Source organism: Leiobunum rupestre, chromosome 3 (assembly GCF_980474605.1).
Source record: "Leiobunum rupestre chromosome 3, qqLeiRupe1.1.hap1, whole genome shotgun sequence".
NCBI classification, from domain to species: Eukaryota; Metazoa; Arthropoda; class Arachnida; order Opiliones; family Sclerosomatidae; genus Leiobunum; species Leiobunum rupestre.
The window spans coordinates 38,377,771-38,400,657 of record NC_143386.1 but is presented as its reverse complement, the minus strand read 5'-3'; the positions used below and the strand labels follow the sequence as shown (position 1 = coordinate 38,400,657).

General features: G+C 39.5%; 1 protein-coding gene across 1 annotated transcript in view; it reads left to right on the top strand.

Moving 5' to 3' along the window:
* The window catches only part of LOC149951703 (CD109 antigen-like), a 60,003-nt gene that overhangs the window by 24,539 nt on the left and 12,577 nt on the right, over positions 1-22,887 (top strand). Inside the window, exons 3-13 of the mRNA XM_090168129.1 lie at positions 604-772; positions 1,589-1,659; positions 3,081-3,476; positions 5,369-5,599; positions 8,319-8,528; positions 10,024-10,197; positions 12,305-12,502; positions 15,531-15,680; positions 19,027-19,167; positions 20,244-20,292; positions 22,531-22,644. Of these exons, the coding sequence (XP_090024255.1) occupies positions 604-772; positions 1,589-1,659; positions 3,081-3,476; positions 5,369-5,599; positions 8,319-8,528; positions 10,024-10,197; positions 12,305-12,502; positions 15,531-15,680; positions 19,027-19,167; positions 20,244-20,292; positions 22,531-22,644 (1,903 nt within the window). The remainder of the gene's footprint in view (positions 1-603; positions 773-1,588; positions 1,660-3,080; positions 3,477-5,368; positions 5,600-8,318; positions 8,529-10,023; positions 10,198-12,304; positions 12,503-15,530; positions 15,681-19,026; positions 19,168-20,243; positions 20,293-22,530; positions 22,645-22,887) is intronic.

Sequence of the window (22,887 nt, the reverse complement as noted above, 5' to 3'; positions counted from 1 at the left end):
AATTTGTTACCATAAAAAATATTATTTAAACCAAAAACAAATATTATTTAGACCATAAAAAAATATTATTTAAACCATAAAAAATATTATTTAAACCATAAAAAGTTATTTCAACCATAAAAACTATTATTTAAACCATAAAAACTATTACTTAAACCATAAAAATATATTTAAACTATAAAAAATATTTTAACCATCCAAACTAATATTTTTATACTCATCAAAAATCTTTTTTTTTACCATCATGACTATTATTTTTTACCATCATGACTATTATTTTTTTTACCATCATGACTATTATTTTTTTTACCATCATGACTATTTTTTAACCGTCAAATATTATTTATTAACCGTCAAAAATATTTTTTTACCATGACTATTTTTTTACCGTTAAATATTATTTTTAATCGTCAAAAATATTATTTTTTAACCATCAAAAATGTCATTTTTTATCATAAATATTTCCCCCCGAATTGCCTTGAATAATCGGATTTTCCGTTAAATATAAAAAATATGGCAAAAAGTTGAGCCCAAAATTTTAATTTACCAGATATAACAATCGTACAGATAAAATTTCAACTTCTAAATGGTTTCCAATCATAGGTACCATTGACGGCCAAGGATGGCCACTACCGTTTGCGCGTGGAGGGCAGCACCAACGGAGCTCTGGGCGGCAGCGGTTTCCGGAACGAAAGTGACGTCATATTTTCCAGACGGTTCTTGACCATTTTAATCCAAACCAACCAACTGGTCTACAACCATCGACAACCCAGTAAGTGCGCGGATTGTTTTGTCTTTCCATTGTTCGAACAAAAACCATATTTTAGACGCGCACCTGTTTGTTTGTATCGAAATCCACCACTACATTTCCGCTAACTTACTTCCAAGACCAAGTAACTCGATTTACGCGAACTTATCCTGGCGTATCGCGTATGGTAAGATCACTCTGACGGCTTTGGCCCCGCTTACGAGATAAAAAATCCCCTCTGCGCGCGCTCCCCTCTCACTTTGTGGTTTGTTCAGTTAACATAGTGACGTCAAATAAACCCGTCAGCCACATCGAGACAAAAATCTGCCGCGATAAGCATTCCAAGTAGAAGTATGGATTCCTGCTGTCATTTTATTCACTGTTCCATATTTAAAATCAAAACTACGTTATTTATTTCACTATAAAGTCCAGGGGGGCTGAAAAGATGGTAGTCACGTGACTTTGTGGAGAACTACAGCGCCATCTATCCTAAGAAATACTATTGTTATTCATTTTATTTTGCTTATGGCGGTTTAAATTTTGATCGATTCGTCTAGTTTACCTATTTATTATTATTAATTAAAATATTTTGTAATAGAAAAGTGTAAGTTAATTAGTTGTGTGCAGTATCTGGAAGGAATATTATTTATTTACGGCCAACTATGAACACGAGTTACCGAATAGAAGTTGACTGTGATATGGTAGCCACGTTATTATTTTTTCTCATTTTAACAAGTTGGTTAAGACCAAATTTACTTTATAGTTTCGCCTAAATGGAACTTTGGTAGTTAGCTGGTTTTGGAAGTAAGCGAATGCATGATTGACGTTTTTCTTTTTCAGTTTATATCAGAGTAATTTTGTTGACAACGGAGATGAAACCCTACACGGACCCTGTGGATGTCTATTTGATTGTAAGACACCCCCGTTAATCACTATTTTAAAGAACTCATTTGCATAGAACCGTCACCTCTATCAAATTTCTCGAGAAATAAACTGAGATATTGGTAACTCTAGTCAATTTTAGTTTTACCTGAAGTATATAAAATTGCTCTCGCGTGTGAAGTATGTGCATCTTTATATATTCATTTAGTTTATTCTGATTTCATTTAGTTTATTCGGATTTCATTTAGTTTATTCTGATTTAATTTAGTTTATTCGGATTTCATTTAGTTTATTCTGATTTCATTTAGTTTATTCTGATTTCATTTAGTTTATTCTGATTTAATTTAGTTTATTCTGATTTCTATTAGTTTATTCTGAATTGAATTTCATATAGTTTATTCTGAATTGAATTTCATTTAGTTTATTCTGAATTGAATTGAATTTAGTTTATTCTGAATTGAATTTCATTTAGTTTATTCTGAATTGAATTTCATTTAGTTTATTCTGAATTGAATTGAATTTAGTTTATTCTGAATTGAATTGAATTTAGTTTATTCTGAATTGAATTGAATTTAGTTTATTCTGAATTGAATTTCATTTAGTTTCTTCCGAATTAAATTAAATTTCATTTAGTTTCTTCCGAATTGAATTAAATTTTATTTATTATCTTTTGAATTAAATTTCATTTAGTATCTTCCGAATTGAATTAAATTTCATTTAGTTTCTTCCGAATTGAATACAATTTCATTTAGTATCTTCCGAATTGAATAAAATTTAATTTAGTATCTTCCGAATTGAATAAAATTTCATTTAGTACCTTCTGAATTAAATTTCATTTAGTTTCATCCGAATTGAATTAAATTTCATTTAGTATTTTTTGAATTAAATTTCATTTAGTATTTTTTGAATTAAATTTCATTTAGTACCTTCTGAATTAAATTTCATTTAGTTTCTTCCGAATTAAATTTCATTTAGTATCTTCTGAATTAAATTTCATTTAGTTTCTTCCGAATTAAATTTCATTTAGTTTCTTCCGAATTAAATTTCATTTAGTTTCTTCCGAATTAAATTTCATTTAGTTTCTTCCGAATTAAATTTCATTTAGTTTCTTCCGAATTAAATTTCATTTAGTTTCTTCCGAATTAAATTTCATTTAGTTTCTTCCGAATTAAATTTCATTTAACTTATTCTGAATGAAGGCAAAAAAATGTATTAGGCCTAACGGAGATTTTTCGAGTCGACATTCACCGTCGTTGCGTTTATACCTTAGTGAAAACCAGCCTTTATTTATTGAAAACGTATTGAAATGAATGTTAATTTCTCGAATAGAGGAGGTAGTCTTCAAACAGGGAGGCGGTTTGACAAAAGGAAGGGCGTTTATCCCATTAAGCAAAAGCGTTCTTTTTAAGGCTGATCGTAATTATTCCGCCTTTTAAAACCAACGATGTAGGACTCTCGGGAGCTGGTGATGAAAAGATGGTATTCCGTCTACCCGTATTTGGGATTCTTGAGCGTCCATTTCCACCTGCCGTCGGACTATCCCACTGGGTGGTGGACGGTCCGCGTGGTCGTCTTGGGTCAAACGGAGGAGAAGAAAATCAAATTGGAACGGTGGTTCGGAGACCGCTATGACGTCAACGTCACCTTGCCGGGCTACGTGGTCAGCTCTCAGGAGTTCTTGGAAGGGGCCGTGCGGGCGAACCACACCAATTTCGCCGGCGTCTACGGGAACTTGACCATTCGCGCCTTGGTCAAGCCTTTCTCCTACCAGATACAGAATGACCGGGCCGCATCGGACGCCACTCCTCGACGCAAGTACAAGTACATAGAACAGAATGTCCTTAGGGTACGTTTCGGTACTTCCTGTTGCCGTTAGTTCTAGCCGTGTGTCGCATCAGTGTGTTTGTTCAATATCTTTCTAGTATTAAATTTTTACTGAGAGCCACGCGCTACCTTAGAGCAAGAGTCAAGCAAGTCTAAAAACCCCTATTTGAGAAAAAGCATTTTTATGTTCGAAATCTAGTATAATAACAATGATAATCTAATAATGAAAATTAATAAAGATAGAGTGTAAATACATATTGAAAATTTTGTACTGAGGCACCTTGATTTAAAAACACTCAAGGACTCTTATTTTGAATTTCTTTCGATAGTCACGTATCTCGACTTACTTGACTTTTGCTCTCAGGTAGTGCATTTCTAGATTGAGCAGACATTTTTTGCTGGACTGCGGAATACGTTTTAGGCCTTTGACTCGTAGGGTAGGCGCTTGATTATTTGTTTTTAATGGGTGTACGTCATGTGTTTAACGTAGCTAGCGCCAATCACCCCCAGTTTATTTAAAACCTGTTAACAAGCGCTTACCATTTTGGGTATGACGTCAATTCTAAGTCACTAAACTTATCAATAAATATTTCAACTTACTGACACACCTGTTTAAAGGCATAATAAGTCGCTAGATGACTTGAGCCTAAGGTGGTGCCTTGGGACTTGGGTATTAGCCTAGCTGATTATTATTATTATTATTATTACGTTTCATAAGTGTGTCGGTTAGCCAAAATAACTACCCATGGCTATGTGTGGAGTGACGCGGAATTGACTTCATACCCAAAACGATAAGCGCCTCTAGCGGCAAAAAAATATCACTCGTTGGTCCTTGACATTGAGTTGGGAATATAGCACTTCTAGAGCCACAGTTTTTTTATCTGCTGTGGCTGGGTCTCGAGGGAAACTTTCTTGAAATCATGTGTTGACGCTCCCATCTATCATTAGTCGGTGGCGTCACCTATCCTTCAAATAATATATATATATATATTTATATAACGTCTGCTTATACTCTGCTCCAAGCTAGTCATAGATAGTGCCACTAGCTTAAATTGTTCTCATCGCTGGCTTGTGGTAGATGACGCCACCGACTAATGATAACTTATGGTTGGTCCATGATTAGGTGATTAGGCCTAACGGAGTTTTTTTCGGATCGACGCAAGAAAATGTATTAGGCCTAACGGAGATTTTTCGGATCGACGCAAAAAAATGTATAAGGCCTAACGGAGTTTTTTTCGGATCGACGCAAAAAAATGTATTAGGCCTAACGGAGATTTTTTGGATCGACGCAAAAAAATGTATTAGGCCTAACGGAGATTTTTCGGATCGACGCAAAAAAATGTATAAGGCCTAACGGAGTTTTTTTCGGATCGACGCAAAAAAATGTATTAGGCCTAACGGAGATTTTTTGGATCGACGCAAAAAAATGTATTAGGCCTAACGGAGATTTTTCGGATCGACGCAAAAAAATGTATTAAGCCAAACGGAGATTTTTCGGATCGACGCAAAAAAATGTATTAGGCCTAATGGAGATTTTTCGGATCGACGCAAAAAAATGTATTAGGCCTAACGGAGATTTTTCGGATCGACGCAAAAAATGTATTAGGCCTAATGGAGATTTTTCGGATCGACGCAAAAATGATGATTTCAAGAAAGTACCCCGAGCCATAAAATACAAAATTGGGCTCTACAAGTACTATATTCCGAACTCAATGGTCCTTGACACTTAACCAATAGGCCTAATGAGTCTGAAGTCCATCGATAATATGTTGTCATTCTAGAAAATGCGCTCAGTACCAATTTAACACGCCTAAATCACAGAATTACGTGAACGATAATTATAAATTGATGACGCACTTATGGATTGTAATTAGGGACTTATGGTAATACTTAACGTTGTTTGTGTATTGACAGTTCTTTGGAACGCACGAGTTTAGGTTTCGAATGGCTGATTTGCACGACATAGCCCAACCGAACCGTCTGCAAGACTGCGACATCGAAGTCAGGGCCTACGTCGGCGAGCGCTACATGAACAACGTGGTCCGAGGGCACTCCCGGACGCGGGTCTTCGACAAGACGGTCAAGCTGCAGTTCGTCGGGGTCACTCCACAAATATTGAAACCCGGGATGCCTTTTAACACCAGGGTATGTTTTCGAAGACTTTTCAGAAATGGTTTTATCAGAAGTAAATGAACCGAAGTTTCCCAGTGACTAGAAACATTTTACTCAATGGACAGTTGAGTTGAAGCCCGAGTTTTCCAATCGCGCCACCTAGCGAATTTTTGGGAGGAAACAGTGAAAATTGGCCACCGCTGTAAAAAGAAGTTTAGCTTTTTTTAAATTGGGCGTAGTAATTTGGGGGGCTTTAAAAGGCAACGAAGGCAGTTGGGCGAAAACTAAGTGGCAGAATCTGCTCAAACTGTCACTGGCGAAAGGGGTGAAATGTGGCATGGTCTAGTTCAAAGAGAATCCGCCTATGGCGCTGCCGTACAACTCCAATGGTACTAGTTTCCGTGTTACGGTGCGTTTTGAGCAGGTTCTTCCAATTTTCTATAAAGCATTACGTACAGACTTTTCGCCCTAAGAGTTAATTAGCAGAAGAAACATGAACTTCGTTGATACCCCATCGAACGTCCTATTTTACAAGGTTGTAGCAAAACGCAAACTACTCCATAACTCAAAATGCATTTTGTAAAGTGGTTTTTCTTAATACAAAATGTAAAATGGTTTTTGCAGCTCAAAATAAAAACGCATTTTGAAATGCAATTTAACGTCACAGATCACGAGGCAAAACACCACACGATTCTGCGATGCAACTAATCACGTGACCATTGTGGGGGGTCTTATTGTAAATTACCTTGGAAACGGAAACCGGCCACACTCACGAGCAAGAGTGGGGTGGCGGAGTGGATAGCCCTTTCTCGCAGCTAGTAGCAAAAAACACAGCACTGCCCACACAAGGAGAACGCAACCCGTCAAAAGTCGTGGATTTTCTGGTGTACATTTTTCATTGGTTAGACGCTTTAGCGCCTGCTGCCGTCGGAAGGAGAAAATACCGAAATTGTCTTCCCCCCGCCCGTAAAACGTTCAGCGTAAAGGCTCGTGACGCTCGTCCAATGAAATTCGTACACAACCCTTCGTTAGCGTGTTTAAAGGCTAGCTGCGTTCTCCTTGTGTTTGTTGCTCCTAGCTCGATCCCAACTTGGGGCACTGCGTGAAAACTCGGAATAATTCCTTCCGCCTAGGAGCAACAAACACAAGGAGAACGCAGCTAGCCTTTAAACACGCTAACGAAGGGTTGTGTACGAATTTCATTGGACGAGCGTCACAAGCCTTTACGATGAACGTTTTACGGGCGGTGGGAAGACAATTTCCGAAATTTCCCCTTCCGACGGCAGAAGGCGCTAAGGCGTCTAGCCAATGAAAAATGTACACAAGAAAATCCACGACTTTTGACGGGTTGCGTTCTTTGTGCAGGGTGCTGTGTTTGTTGCTCCTACAAACAGAGAAATATTATTGTAAATTTTACAGTAAGCTGCGGTCAGCATAGATGCCAGCAGAATGCTGTTAATTTCACAACCAACTCTGACTGTTTTTTTTATTGTCATGCTTCCTGTTAAATTTACCGGACACTCTGCCGTTTAAAAATACAGCAAGATAAAGTTATATTTACAAAGTATTGCTGTTTATTTAACCTTCATTCCAGACGTATTTAATACGGTAAATGCATGCAGTTTTTACCGTAAAATCCAATGTTTGTAAAATTCCAGTGTTTGCCGTAGTTGTAGTTATCAAACGTATTTAATACAGAACCTGTTCACAACCTTAAAATTTCATCAAATATTTTACGGATCAAACCATTATCACATTGGTTTAATTAAAAAATTTCAAATATGTTATTAATCAATTCATGATAGAAATATATAAATATTTTTAGCAATTAAGCAATTACTAAAATTATTATAACAAAAACTTTGACAAAATATTTTCATAATCTAATAGAAAAAGTTAATCGAAAGTATCAAAAATGACTACAATTCTAGTAGATCATGTTTAGTTCGAGCCTTTGTAGGTTAGAGTTATAGGGAAAACCAAAGGAAAGTAAACTATTAACTTGGTTTCAAATTATTAAGCACACGATAAACAAGGGTTGAAATTTATATAGCAGTTTGCGTGGGATGCTACTTATACAAAAGAGTATATATTTTTATCGGATATTATTATATTTAAAGCTAAAATGAAACTTGTGCGATTTTAAAAAATGTTTTGACAACTAAATAATAATTAGTTGTCTTATATACTAGCGCTTGCCGTTTATAACAGAAAAAACAGCAACGTGTGTTAAATTTTACGCATTTTTGTAGTAAAACGTCAACCACGGTTTCATATTGTTAAATTTAATATAACAGTCATTTTAAAAACAGTACGAATATGATTTTTACAGTCGCTACTGTTTTCTTCAAAATACAGCAGAAAGCTGTAAATGTTACGACAAACTGCTGTTAACCCACTTCAACTGCACCTTGCTGTAAATTATAAACCGTATTTGCTGTTTTTTCAACAGTAAGTTTTGAGTGTGTAGCTTCCGCGTTGAGTTTGCAAGTTCTCTCCCCACTGGCTAGACTGGTTTTCTCGGCTTCTCCTTTCATAGAAACTTGTTGAGGTTAACGTAAATAGTTAGTGTAGGGAGCTGTTGGCCTGAATTAATGGTATTAAAAGTCGTTAGATGACTTGGGCATAAGGTGGTGCCTTGGGTATTATAGCCAAGCTGATTATTATGACTATTAGCTACGAATAACTTTCGTTCATTTACTTCTGTTTTTAGAATCTGTTCTGTAGAGGGTTTAATGATTTGGTTTTTCAGTTGATGGTGACCTACTTCGACCAAGTGCCCTTGGAAGCGGAAAAACTCGAAAGCGCCACGATCCGCTTCCAAATTACGGCCACTTTGCAGGGCGGAGGTCAACGTACCCTGGACAACCCGCCGGAACTAAGGGACCTCTCTTTCGACGAAAACGGAGTCTTGGACATCAAATTTGACACGATGCAGAAGACGGAAAAACTTAGAATACGGGTAATTAGAACTAATTACATTTCAAGTTCGTAATAGCCTAATTAAGGAAGACCGTTTTACCGGGGTAGAGCCATTAGAAGTCGATTATTAAAGGGAATATAACCTCGGGTATTTGCAGGGGCGGATTAACCCTTTCGGGGCCTCTATAGGTTTCTAGCTTAGGAAATATAGCGCCATCTGCCTTAATATCCGTTAACTAAATATGTTAAGAAATAGCAGACACCTTTTTAATTGAGAGGTTTTTCGGTTGAGATAATATTGAACGAGCAGACAGCTTTCATATATTCAATTTAAAACTCGGTTGGTGATACTTATGACCAAAATTTAAACTACCCAAAAAGCCTATGGGCATTGGACCGTGCTGCTTTAACAGAGTTTTTGCGCCTCTAGAAAAATGCCGCCCTAGGCACGTGCCTACTCTGCCTAATGGTTAATACGAACCTGGGTACTTGGTGTGGAACACCAACGTTTGCAGCTTTGGCCGCTCTTGCCTTTGGCTTTAGAAATGTTTGGCGCCACTGTACAGGGTAATTTGAAGATTGCTTTGCAGGTTATAATCCTTTTAAACACCCAAAGTGTTATTAGATGGCGCCAACAGTCTGAAATGAAGAAATTTTAAATCATTTAAAAACTGGGACAAATATTTATTTTAATACTGATTTTTTTTTACGTAAAGGGTTTAAATAGCGTTACAACTTGCTGTTATGTAATAAATCGGTATTTAATCCCATCCCGAAAAAAGTCTAGATATGGCACCCTCTATTATTAATTAAAGCATAAAAAACGAAACTCTAATGAATTCGCTATAAATCTTAGCTCACCTAAAAGCAGTTTGTGAATTGGACTATATATATTTACTTAGTGAGAACTAGGAGCAACAAACGCAAGGATAACGCAGCTAGCCTTTAAACACGCTAACGCGATGTTGTGTACAAATTTCATTGGACGAATCTTTACGCTGAACGTTTTACGGAAAGGGGGAAGACAATTTCCAAATTTTCCCCTTCCGACGGCAGCAGGCACCAAAACGTCTAACCAATGAAAACTATACGCAAGAAAATGCACGACTTTTGACGGGTTGCGTTCTCCTTGTGTCGGGTGCTGTGTTTGTTGCTCCTAGGTTAAATTAACAATGTGTTTCTATAAAATATGGGAGGTCACGTGTAAATGTTTTTCCTACGTCACTTGCTAGCGCTGGAGTCGATAATGCGTATCAGGCTATTACGAACTTGAAATGTTGTTAATTAATTAATTAAAATGCATGACGGTGAAGTTTTTCTTCCCTGCCTCTCATGCCGGGGGGAAATTTCCAACCCGGCCACCTGTTTAAAGGCATAATAAGTCGCTAGATGACATGGTTGTGCCTTGGGTATTAGCCTAGCTGATTATTATTATTAAGATCGTCTCAGCATAATCGCAATCTCCCTGAGTATAAATGGTCTTAGGTATAAATAATGTATTCTTGGATGTGAAGTACAACTGAAATCCGAATTAGGCAATCTACGCGGATGAAAGCGACCGAGCGGACACTGAGATGACGGCGCACGCTTTCTACTCTGAAGGCAACCATTACATGCACATTTACACCAGCACCAAATCAGGACAGGCTGGGGAGTACGCTATTTTCCACGTTTGGGCCAATTTCTACATGAAAATGTTCACGTACTTGGTAAGTACCTTGTTACCAAGTATGGATTCGGGTACCTAAGAATATGGGAATGCAAAGATAATAATTTAATTATACGCACACGTGGATATAGAACGTATAAAAATTTGTGGCTGTCGTAGAGGTGTTGACAAGGCTAGGCGCCCACTGGCTCTCCGTTTCGTATCCGTCCTGCCTTCCACAAGGCATTGTTTACGGTACGAAGCAAAGGCTTGTGGAAGATAGGACTTAGACGTTACGAAGAGCAGTGAGCGCCTGGTCTAACAAGGAGACAACCCAAAGTGTTTCTCCCCGATTTGGAATTTTACCGAAATTTTATTGATTCTACCCATTTTTTCGATTTTACCCAATTTTATCAATTTAACCAAATTGTTTTGCCAAAATTATCATTTTTGAATTTTTTAAAAATTTCAAAGGGGGTACAATCCGTGATTTTTCCGTGATAATTTACGTAGATAAAGTTGAAACTTGAGTTGTGAAAAACATTTTTGGTTGCCATGGCAAAACGAATGGTCATTGAAACCTTTCCCTTCAGGAGCTTTCAAGGTACATGAAGGTCTACTTAACCCCCGAGTTTGAACAAAATCGGGGAGAAACACCTCGATATTTCAGGAGGCCTTAAATGCTTATCTCCAATTGACCCGAAAATAGCCAATGAGAAATCGGTTTAGCTACGGCGCTCTAGCCACAGCTAGACTAAAGTTGTCATTCGCTATTCTCGGGCCAATTTGAGAGCATTTCTTTACGTACACGTGATTTAATTTCCGTTACGTAATCGTGAGGCGGCGCGTAAAATTCGAGGGGCTGATCACTACGCGTAATCGGTGTACAGGCTTCCCGAAAAGAGTACTTTCTCTCGGCGTACACTGCGTAATCCGCGTAATCTCGGCGTACTCTGCGTAGCCTTGGCGTAACCCGCGTAATCTCGGCGTATTCTTCGTAGCCTTGGCGTAACCCGCGTAATCTCGGCGTACTCTGCGTAACCCGCGTAATCTCGGCGTAATCTTTGCGTAGTTCGCGTAATCTCGGCGTATTCTTTGCGTAGTTCGCGTAATCTCGGCGTAATCTTGCGTAACCCGCGAAATCTCGGCGTAATCTTTTCGTAGTTCGCGTAATCTTTGCGTAACCCACGTAATCTTTGCGTAACCCACGTAATCTTTGCGTAACCCACGTAATCTTGGCGTACTCTGTGTAACCCGCGTAATCTCGGCGTAATCTTTGCGTAGTTCTCGTAATCTCGGCGTAATCTTTGCGTAGTTCGCGTAATCTCGGCGTAATCTTTGCGTAGTTCTCGTAATCTCGGCGTATTCTTCGCGTAGTTCGCGTAATCTCGGCGTAATCTTTGCGTAACCCGCGAAATCTCGGCGTAATCTTTTCGTAGTTCACGTAATCTTTGCGTAACCCACGTAATCTTGGCGTACTCTGCGTAACCCGCGTAATCTCGGCGTAATCTTTGCGTAGTTCGCGTATTCTTTGCGTAGTTCGCGTAATCTCGGCGTAATCTTTTCGTAGTTCACGTATTCTTTGCGTAACTCACGTAATCTTGGCGTACTCTGCGTAACCAGCGAAATCTCGGCGTAATCTTTTCGTAGTTCGCGTAGTCTTTGCGTAGTCCACGTAATCTCATCGTAATCTTTGCGTAGTCCACGTAATCTCGGTGTAATCTTTGCGTTGTCCGCGTAATCTTTGCGTAGTCCGCGTAATCTTAGTAATCTCTGCGTACTCTTTGCGTAATCCACGTAATCTTTGCGTAATATCCGCGTACTCTGCTTAATGTTATCGTAATTCGCGTAATCTTCTGGTAATCCCAGATGACGTAATCGGTGTACAGGCAAATTTGGAGTGAACAGCCCCTCGGTAAAATCCTGCCCCTCAGACAGGATGATGTCGTGAAGGTTATTTCCGGATCTACACTCATGAATGGATATTAATTCATGGGCACACTTCATTGTAGCGAAAGTTTGTCATCTTTCGATCTTTCATCACACCTTTTCCCAAAGATAATTGCCATCTACGTTAACTTTTTGTAATTGTTAAGAAGACGAACTTTCGCTAATTCTATCGCATTACGTAATCGCCACGTTTTTAACGTACTGGTACAAAATCGCAGGTTGTGTCGAAAGGCATCATAATCATGTCTGGTCAGCAAAAGGTCAACGGCATTCGACACAGTATTACCACATTCGCCGTGCCCGTCTCTTCGGAAATGGCCCCCAGTTGCCAAGTCATCGTGTACCACGTCGTCCTAGATGGCGAAGTCATTGTGGACAGTGTGTCTTTGCCCGTTCAAGGGATTAACCGAATTCCCGTAAGTTGAAATTTAGAACTCTCCAAGTTCTAACCAGTATCATTAGTCTATTTTGTGGCGAAAACCAAAAGTGTGCTAGTTACAGAATGATGCTATTTGGTGGCGGAGTGGTTAGCACTTTCGCCTCGCAGCAAGAGGAGCCGGGTTTGATCCTAGCTTGTGGCACTGCGTGAAAACTCGGAATCACTGCTTCCCCGTTATGTTAGTAAGTTCTCTCCCCACTGGCTAAACGGGTTTTTGTCCGAGTTCTTCGGCTTCTCCTTTCATAGTTGAAGTTAACTGTAATAGTGAGTGTAGGGAGCTGTTGGCTCGAACGCGTGGCATGCAGGGCTTGTCACCACCCTCCTACGCATTGTAACCCGGCCACCTTCATTAATGGCTTTAAAAGTCGATAGATGACTTGGGCCTAAGGTGGTGCCAAGGGTATTAGCCTAGCTGATTATTATTATTATAGCTAGGCTAATACCCAAGGCAGCACCTTAGGCCCAAGTCATCTAGCGACTTATAATGCCTTTAAACAGGTGGCCGGGTTACAATGCGTAGGAGGGTGGTGGCAAGCCCTACATGCCACGCGAGCCAACAGCTCCCTACACTCACTATTACCGTTATCCTCCAGTGCTTCGTTAGTTCTCGAAGCTCTCACCAGACGACACTATTAATTATACTTCTGAACTTCATTACTTACCAATGTATATCCTCTTCCCATGGATCCCCACTTTTACTTCATTTCAAAAACACTTTTGTTGACACAATTTTAGTAATTACGTCACTTTCACGAAAACCTCTTTAAAAAGATTTACTGGTGGTTTTACAACGTAAAATTTCACATGTATTCACCATTCTCAACTTCTCTACGCCATTTTAGTTTAATAAATACATGTAGCCTACTCGAAGCGCCACTGCCCCAGGCCCGTAAGCAGCCGCCAAAATTCGGGGTGCTACAAATTTTTTGGGGGCATCGTGCCTTGATACTCTAAAATTTTTTAACTCCTACTCCTGAAATTATTAAATTTTATATCCGTCGAAACAGTTTTGATTGGCTATAGTGAGTTGCAGGCTAAGAAAGACAAAATATATAGTACAATCGGCGCAAGGATGCCTCAGATCGTTTCCGGTCATTCCACCGCGCGAAATTTGAATTTTGGCCATTTTACGGTCAAATTCAAATTTTGCTCTTTTTGTCGTCTTTTAGCGCCATCTAGAGACCGAAATTGGAATCTTTATTTTTTAATTTCATAATTGTGGTGGCGAGCAAATTTAAAAAATAAGGCATTCCTATCATTCTTAAATATAAAATAGTATGTATAATTATTTATTTTTGTAAATTTATTTCTACGTCTTACCAGTTAAATCGGCAGTTTCTTTTAAAATAGTTACCACGCTTTCTTGGGGGTAACGTTGTCTTAATGAGCTATAGACGTTTAAAATTATATTTTTCTCTTTACTTGTTAACAATAAACCTTTATCATGCTTTTTATAGTAACCTCTTGGGCTATTTAAAATATTTGGAGCTTCAATTATCGAACCTTCTTTAGCTGCATTCAGTAATTAAACTCATGACAACATGAAATTAAAAATAGATTCCAATTTCAGTTCCTAGATGGCGCGAAAAAACGATGAAACTCACAAATTTGAAATTGACTGTAAAGTGGTCAAATTTAAATTACGCGCGGTCGACTGGCCGGAAATGGTCTGAGGTATCCTTGCGCCGACTGTACTATATATTTTGTCTTTCTTAGCCTGCAACTCACTATAGTTCGGTATTTATTCAATAGGCGCTTAAATAAATCATCCTCCAAGGAAATCGCCAAGAAGTAATATTTCCGAGAGCCAGGACCCGCAAGGTATTGTTTATATAGTGCTTGTGGAAATAATGGAGTTTTTTCACCTGTGAACAGAACGTGTTTTGGCCAAGCCTTAATATGTCCAAAAAGCTACCTGGTTAAAAGGGAACGCCATGGTTAACGTTTGTTGCTGCCGTAAAGGTGAAAATTTTAACCATTAATTTAACAAGCACTATATAAATAGTAACTTGCGGGTTCTGGCTCTCGGAAATATTACTTCTTGGCGATTTCCTGGGAGGAGGATTTATTGAAGCGTCCATTGCAGAGGTGGGCAAAAAATTGCGAGCGTTCGGAAAAATGAGCATATAGAGTTTTAAACACGGCTTGCTCAAGTGAGCGAGTACTCAAGGCAAACGAGTTTATTTTCTCTATCTCTAATTGAGAAGCCTCTGCGCGAGCGCCGAATAGTTCGCTCTGGCGTTGATGGCTGACGGCGCGCTGAGGGAGATTCCCCCCTCGACGGGTTAGTTCCCTCACTTTTAAGCGCTCACCGCGCGCTGAGCGAGATCTCCCGATCGTCGGAATAGCCCCCTCACTTTTAAGCAATGCGTTAGTACCCTCAGTAGAAAGCGCTGACGCAGCGTTGAGGGAAAATTACCGAGAGAAGGAATAATTCGCTCAGATTTGTGCGCTAGCTACGCGCGGATTTTGATCACGGTGAGCGACGGTAAAGTTCGTTTACGCAAATCGCTCACAGCGCGGCGAGCAAAAATTTCAAAAATCAAACATTAAACTATTACTCGGCTATGGGACTCCATTGAAATATTTAAACTTTTGGTGCAGTGAAACGCGCGAAAACATTTTTTTTTAAAAACTATAGTAAAAACGTTTTAAATATTTACTGAAATTAAATTGCGATGTAGCTCTCCTTTTTGATTAATATACAAATAATTTAGATCATATCTTTTGGTAGTTGAGCAATCAATTTTTTTTGTCGGTCGGATTAGGGATGCGTTTTTGCCCTAGTGCAAACAAAACGTTAACTTATCTAAATTTGTTTTCGCGTCTTCCGCCGAGTGGCGCGACGAGTAGGTTTTTTATTAAAATAAAATGGCGCTGATTTTGTAACGAGTAGTTTTGACACTTAAACGGAAATAGCTATTTATGAGCATTTAAAAGTATTTAGTTGTTCAATGTAAATAAATCGGTATTTCGAAAAGCGTTGATATTTGTTTTCTTTCTAGTTTGGGCTTCGAATTAACGATAAACAAGATCGAACTGGCAGCCTCGTCGAATTGGTGCCCGTTTTCATTCCAGAATCGATCGTGGGCATCTCTGCCGTGGACGTAGATATGTTGGCGTCCCAAGGCAAATCGGACTTAACTCCAAACTCGGTAAGCCCTTCTGATTTCGTGGTAGGTAGCCCCATTGAGTTGGGAATATTAATCTAGAGGTCCAATCAAAACGTCGGATTTCAGTATTTCGCGAAACAAGTTTTTAAAAATAATAATACTGTCGTCTGCTCCCATCGGCGTCCCAAATGACGAGAAAACGTTATCATTCTACCCGTGGCGCCGTCTATCTCTCAATGGTTCGTTCAAATAAGACGCGTTTTCAAGCAAAAATATTTTTTTCTTCAAAATAATGGATGGCGCCACGGGTCATATGATAACGTTTGCTCGTCATTTTAGAGCAGACGGCACATTCGTATTTTTCAAAAACTTGTTTCGCGGGGAGCAGATTTGATTGGATCTCTAGATTAATATTCCCAACTCAATGGGTAGCCCCATCTACGATCACTTTCTGAATCCTTGATTCGTCTGCCAAAACGAAAGCGCCTTTAGATGTTATTATAGATGGCGCTTTAGCAACTTAATGCGAAATTAAGTGGTTTTGTGTTTCTGGGAAAAATAAAAGATGGCGCTGAAACATGTCTCTCGCTGGTGTTGTCAGAAAAATATTTTTATTTCAATTTCACGTGATTTAGTTAGACTCATTGTACTGTTAAAGCTGAGAGCAGCGCGCACGCATTTATAAAACGTACTCGCGCTGAAATATTAGCTCGCGGAATAAAACGATACTTTAGCGCGTTGCATTTGAATTTTACTATTTTTTAAGAAAGTCGCCCACTGACTTCTCGCGTCAATTAGGCTAACTACGCAAAAATACGGTTTTAATTGAATATAAAATTGGTTCCTTGGGCTAGCGGTGTCATTTTCAATCATTAACTAGATTTATATCAAACCTATTGAGATCAGTTTTAATTTTAAAATCTTCAATCATTGACTAGTTAAGGTTTCTAACAAAATTATGCAAAAAACCGAGGTTTAATATCTTAATAGGCGCTTAAATAAAACATCTTCCCATAAATTGCCAAGAAGTAATATTTCCGACAGCCAGGACTCATAAGGTACTATTTATATAGTGCTTGTTGAAATATTAGAAAGCTGGAAACTTTTCTCGGACATAACATCGGTTTTTTGCTAAGCCTTAACATGCAAAAAAAAAGGTACTTGGTTAAAAGGAAACACTTGTTGCATACCGTACTGCAAAAGTAATACGTTTAGTTCTAAAGGAATTAGTTTTCATCTTTTTCCGAAAGATAATTTTATACGAAATGAATTAACTCTGCCTCCATGAGAAGCCTTAAAATTGCCCGGTAATATAAAAATATTCCGTATAATTTTAATTATTTATACCATAAGAGGATGATAATAATAATAATATTATCTTCTTATACTTAGTTTTAGTAACATTATATAATTTACCTTAAAATATATAATCGAAAATTAACATTAGTATGTTCCTTATACAAGTGAGCCGACGCGTTTCTTATCTGACGCAAAATTCTCATGAGGGCAAAAACGCGTCTCCAATAGGCTTAAATATGACTTTTTGGCGAGCCATTCTAACCGTTTAACCGACCGACCGGAAATAGTTCCTTCCCAGATGAATTTGGAGAGGGGAGTAAAAACCGAGTATCTTTTATTGAAGCGTCCATTATTGTAGAATTAGGGAGTGTCGTAAGAACGTCTGATTTCTAGCGTTATGGCTGACTTCCCCCTTAAATTTATTTTGGCTTAAAAATTTAGTTAGTTAAAACCAGGTATTATTATGATTTTGAAAAGAATCCTTAGGCTCTCGCGGTTAGGCCTTAAAAAGTACACATTAATTATAATTTTTATCACGGAATATTTTAGTTAATTTCTAAAAAAACTAATTAAACTTAGGCGGATGGAGCTCGCTCTAAAAGAGGGGGTTCTAACGCTCGAGACGCCATCTTTATCCGGTGGAGGCAACTATATTCTAATTTGGCCTCTGTTTGAACCTCTCTTCGCGTAACGGTTTTTTAAGACTCAGAATGATTTAAAATTTTTAAAATTTAACGATTAATGCGGGTGTAACTGTGTTCATCGAAAATAGACTTAAAAATATTTCGTCTTGCATTTTAAAATTTCCGAATTAAAATAATAAATTTACTGTGAATCTATCCCACCACGAAGAAAGACTGAGATTCTTCTAGCTAATCTGGGGGATGTATGACAACCACACGTTGGGGGATTGGTGGTCGTCCTCACAAGGCCGTCCACATTATCTGCCTCCCAGACGCTTGGAATTACAGGACTACGCCACTAGTCCCGGTTCTGCTGTAATCTAACCTTGAAAAACACGAAAAAAAGGTGATCTAGTTCCAAATGTTGTCTCAGCGATGGCAGCACTAAACGGCGTCCGATCAAAATAAAATTGAACGTCCCCAGCTGGGTGACGGAACTTTTCCTCTCCAGAAAGACTTTTTATCCTCCAAGCGTGGCAGGATCCCATCAGTCCTATTACGGCCAACTTTGATGAAGAGCTGTTTCATAAAAGTTGGCCGTGGTCTTACCTATAGCTGGATACCATCAGGGGCTAAAATAAGGATTGTTTAGAACTGCCCAAAAATAATAACGGCGAGTGAGTGAACCGCTATAGACATACTAAACCTCCAAAACATACTAAACCTCCAAAACATAATTTCAATGAGCTATAAAAGCTGTTGGAACCTTGTAATTATTTTATTTTTTAACATCTTGTTAAAGGGAATAGAACCTCCAACGCGTTCTTTATGGAAGACCGCATCAATTTCCTTTATTCCCTTCACAATCAGCGATTATCAGCGCCGCAAGTGTGACAAGCCATGGGAGGCGGCGGGCAATATTGGAACCAGACTATATATACGCTTCGCTTACTAGACAGGCGTGTTCCTAGGAAAAACCTGTTAACACCTCTGTAGCACTGTAAAAGCTGGGGTAATATTTGGACCCGCGGCTAGAGGCGCCACTAGTAACACAGCTCAAGCTAGGGGAAAATTTTGACCAGCGTCGAGATGGAGCCACAATCGGTATGCAAGTTGAGCCATAGAACACGCCTGTCTAGTAAGCGAAGCGTATATATAGTCTTTGATTGGAACCCTCGGAGGGCGACAGAAATTCCAGAGGTTATATTCCCTTTAAATAATAACAATAGCAACATAAAACTCGCGATAAATTCACGATAAGTAGCACTGTCCACATCCGATTTTGGAACTGCCAGAACTGCCCACTATTTTAGGCCGTGGTTACCATGGTAACTGGGGAGCTAATTTTTTCGAAGTTCCGACAGGAAGGGGGTAAACGCTATTGACTACGCGCGAAGCAGTGATTTCTAATCTAGGGTTCGAGGTTGATATTGTCTTTGGTCTAACTTGGAAGAGCATTTCCTCAGGTTTTGGATGCTATGTACGAATTTGACGAGGGACGACACCGAACGCAACGAATCAAGTGGTTGGACCGAGAGGGCGGCCCGGAGAAAACGGAACATTACGTCACTCAAAACTACGGCCGGGACGCCAATAGAACATTTCAGGTTAGTAACCATGGAGATTACTCGCTTTTCTGTACGTAATAAGATTTAACAATTTCTAGAAAATTACGTTTTAAATAGGGAGGCACCAGGGCCGTCTTTACGTGATTGGGGGCCCCTGGGCAAAGCGATACGCGGGGCCCCTAATAATTCCAGACAATTTCTTAAAGGCCTAGGTTTTTTTCTGCCTGTCCCCCTTTAAATTAACTTATTGGAGCACAAATACCCCGGTGGTAGGCCAACCGCTGAACATGTAGGCCTAATTTAAAGGGGGGCAGGCAGAAGAAAAACGAGGCTTTTAACCTCCAATGCAAAGTCCATCGTCGCCCGAATCTTCAAATATTGGTTCAAATAAAAAAATGCGACGGTCTACACCGTCTATATCACGAAAAGACATGTTTTAGATAGTTTAAAAATTTGTAAAATGTAAATAGACAATACTACAATTTAAAAAATGTGAAAAACAATATTTGTAAGATTCATCTTTTTCACCTTACAAAAGTTGAAAATGGGGCCCTCCAGAATCTTGGGGCCCTAGGGCAGTGCCCTATTTGCCCAATGGGAAAGACGGCACTGGGAGGCACCGATATGGGTAGAGCCGATATATCGGTTATTCGTGGTCGATAATATCAGCCGATATATCGGCGGTAATATCGGCGGTAATTTCACAAAGTTATCTATCATAACAGTAGTGTATGTAATAAAATCACGGTAAAAGACGGTTCAGTGCACTGTCATACCATTTTATTATAATTTTTCATGAAAAACGTTTGCAAAAGCATATCCGAATATGTTTCTTTTGATTTTACGTGATACATATTTTCTATCACAATTCGAATATCGTTGTGTTTATTTGCTTACACTAGTTTAAAAAAAGGTATGATCTAGCTTCTGAAGTCTGGCGTACATGTCGCGGCCAATCAAATAAAGTATTATCATTAGTTAGTTAATCGAAAATTTTCTAATTTTTAAACGTTTTTCCTGAAAATATTGCCTCCCTAGTTTTAAATTCCCTTTATTCCGTAAAAGGTAAATTTAATTGATTTATTAAAACAACAGGGTTTTGTTTTGTTCCATAGTTTGCCGGTCTGGTCATCTTCACCAACATGAATTTGGGATATTTCCCCAGTAAGTTCCATCGTGTTTCCTTTCAATGTCTTTTATTCGCCATTCCAATCTACATATTGCCACCTAGGACTAGGAGTAACAAACACAGCACCCCACACAAGGAGAAAGCAGCTAACCTTTAAACATGCTAACGCCGTGCGAGGGGCTGCACTTCCTTAAATTCTGTACACCGATTACAGCGAGTACAGTCAAAGCTACGGGTTTGTACACCGATTACGGATAGTGGTCAGCCCCTCGACGCGGTGTTGTGTACAAATTTCATTGGACGAGCCTTTACGCAGCACGTTTTACGGGCAGTGGGGGAAGACAATTTCTGAATTTTCTCCTTCCGACGGCAGCAGGCGCCAAAGCGTCTAACCAATGAAAACTGTACGCAAGAAAGTGCTCAATTTTTGACGGGTTGCGTTCTCCTTGTGTGGCGTGCTGTGTTTGTTGCTCCTAGCTTCCACGTAGCGGCCAATGTGAAAAATTAATTAACTTGCTAGATTTTCGTCTGCAAGCAGTCGAAAAATCCAGTAGTCTATGTAAACTGAAGAGGCTATTTGCTTATGATCATGAATGTCTTCATTTCTAACATGAATACCGAAATGCATAAGGCAGTCGGTTCTCGGTCAAGGGGATGGGTGGGGCTACGTTAGTACCAACCTTGTTTTGAACGACCCTGACCACGCGATGTCGCTCAATTATGATAGAAAGCGTTTTATTTATTTAATAAAATTTTAATATGTATCATTTCGATTGAATCCATACTTCTACTGGGAATGCTTATCGCGGCAGATTTTCATCTCGAAGTGGCTGACGGTTTTTTTGACGTCACTATGTGAACTTACCAAACAACAACGTGAGAGGGGAGCGCGCGCAGAGGGGATTTTTTCTCTCGTAGGCGGGGCCAAAGCCGTCAGAGTGATCTTACCAAACGCGATACGCCAGGATAAGCATTCCAAGTAGAGCTGTGGATTCCTGTTACGAGTCATTTTCATCTTCGGTTAAAATTATCAGTGCTAGAAGCGCCTCGTGGATCGAGTCAACGATGAACGCCTGTCTCCTGATTGGCCAAAGTGATTACGCCGATTCTAGGCCCAAATGGCCGGCTGGTACAAATAACCGGGGTGCTTTGCAGCCTAGGGCCCATGGTTTGATGAAACGGGTCTCTCCCAGAAAAAGTATTAGTCCAAGAGCCCATGACAAAATAAGCATGTGATAAGGTATTTTTGAATTAGGTTAGTGATTTGTAACAAAGAACTGTTTGTCTTACGGGTCAAAGTGGGGGCTTTCCGGAAATACGAACCACGTGACGTCATTTCCGGTGACCTTGAAAATTGATATGACCTGATATTGGTATCATTCGATTGGTCTCAACGTGCTCTTACCCAATATCGCTAAATTAACCTTCAAATCTGAACCAAACGGCGTATAAGACTAAAAAAGTAATTTTGTCGTTTACATGTAAATTTGGGAGGGGCTCAAAATTAGTTTTTAATCTCATACGCCTTTTGGTTCAGATTTGAAGGTTAATTTAGCGATATTGGGTAAGAGCACGTTGAGACCAATCGAATGATACCAATATCAGGTCATATCAATTTTCAAGGTCACCGGAAGTGACGTCACGTGGTTCGTATTTCCGGAAAGCCCCCCTTTGACCCGTAAGACAAACAGTTCTTTGTTACAAATCACTAACATAATTCAAAAATACCTTATCACATGCTTATTTTGTCATGGGCTCTTGGACTATATAGTTCTCTCCGGCAGTCACGGCTAGAGCCAAGCGCCGCCGATCCAACGCCGCCGCGCCCTCGCCGATATTTTCTCTGGCTCCGAACTGATGCCGCCGAGTCATTTACATTAGGCGTTCCACCGACGCCGCCGAATTTGTTTTTGATATTTTCTACGCAACTTCATTTTTTTTTTCTCTCAAAAACATTATGGAAAAAATCAACGCCGCCGAGAATTTTTTCAAAATCGTGGTGCCGCGCCGCCAAAGGGTTATGTTCGCCAAACGCCGCCGCCGACCAGAAAAAATCGGCGCTTAGGGTCCGAAATTAATGTTTTACCGGGGCTAGGCTAATACCCAAGGCAGCACCTTAGGCCCAAGTAATCTAATGACTTTTAATGCCTTTAAACACTTGGCCGGGTTACAATGCGTAGGAGGGTGGTGGCAAGCCCGGGACCGCTTTTGGCGGCCCAATTTCTATGGTACAAATGTCAAATTTGATACTCTTTAACGAGACTGTTCCTTAGATACCTGCAACTCGTCCAATGGCATGTTGCCGTGCGTCAGCGGCCAGTGTTACTTGGCCAGGAAACATTGCGACGGTTACCGAGACTGTGAGGATGGCACCGACGAAGGAAATTGTAAGGATTACCAGAAATCTATCATTATATTCCTTAAAGGGGAACGGTCAAGCTTTATCCAGTTAGATAGCCCTATATAGCCCGTTAAAAATTAAAATGTATGGCGAAAACCGCATCAAAAAATATTAAACGGTTAATTTTTAATAAAATAAAGAAATTTCGGGAAATCGAAAAGCGCGCGTCCGCTGCGACACCTGGTGAGAAACCGGTGAGTCACTCCCTGCTTGATTCAAGTTGATTGAA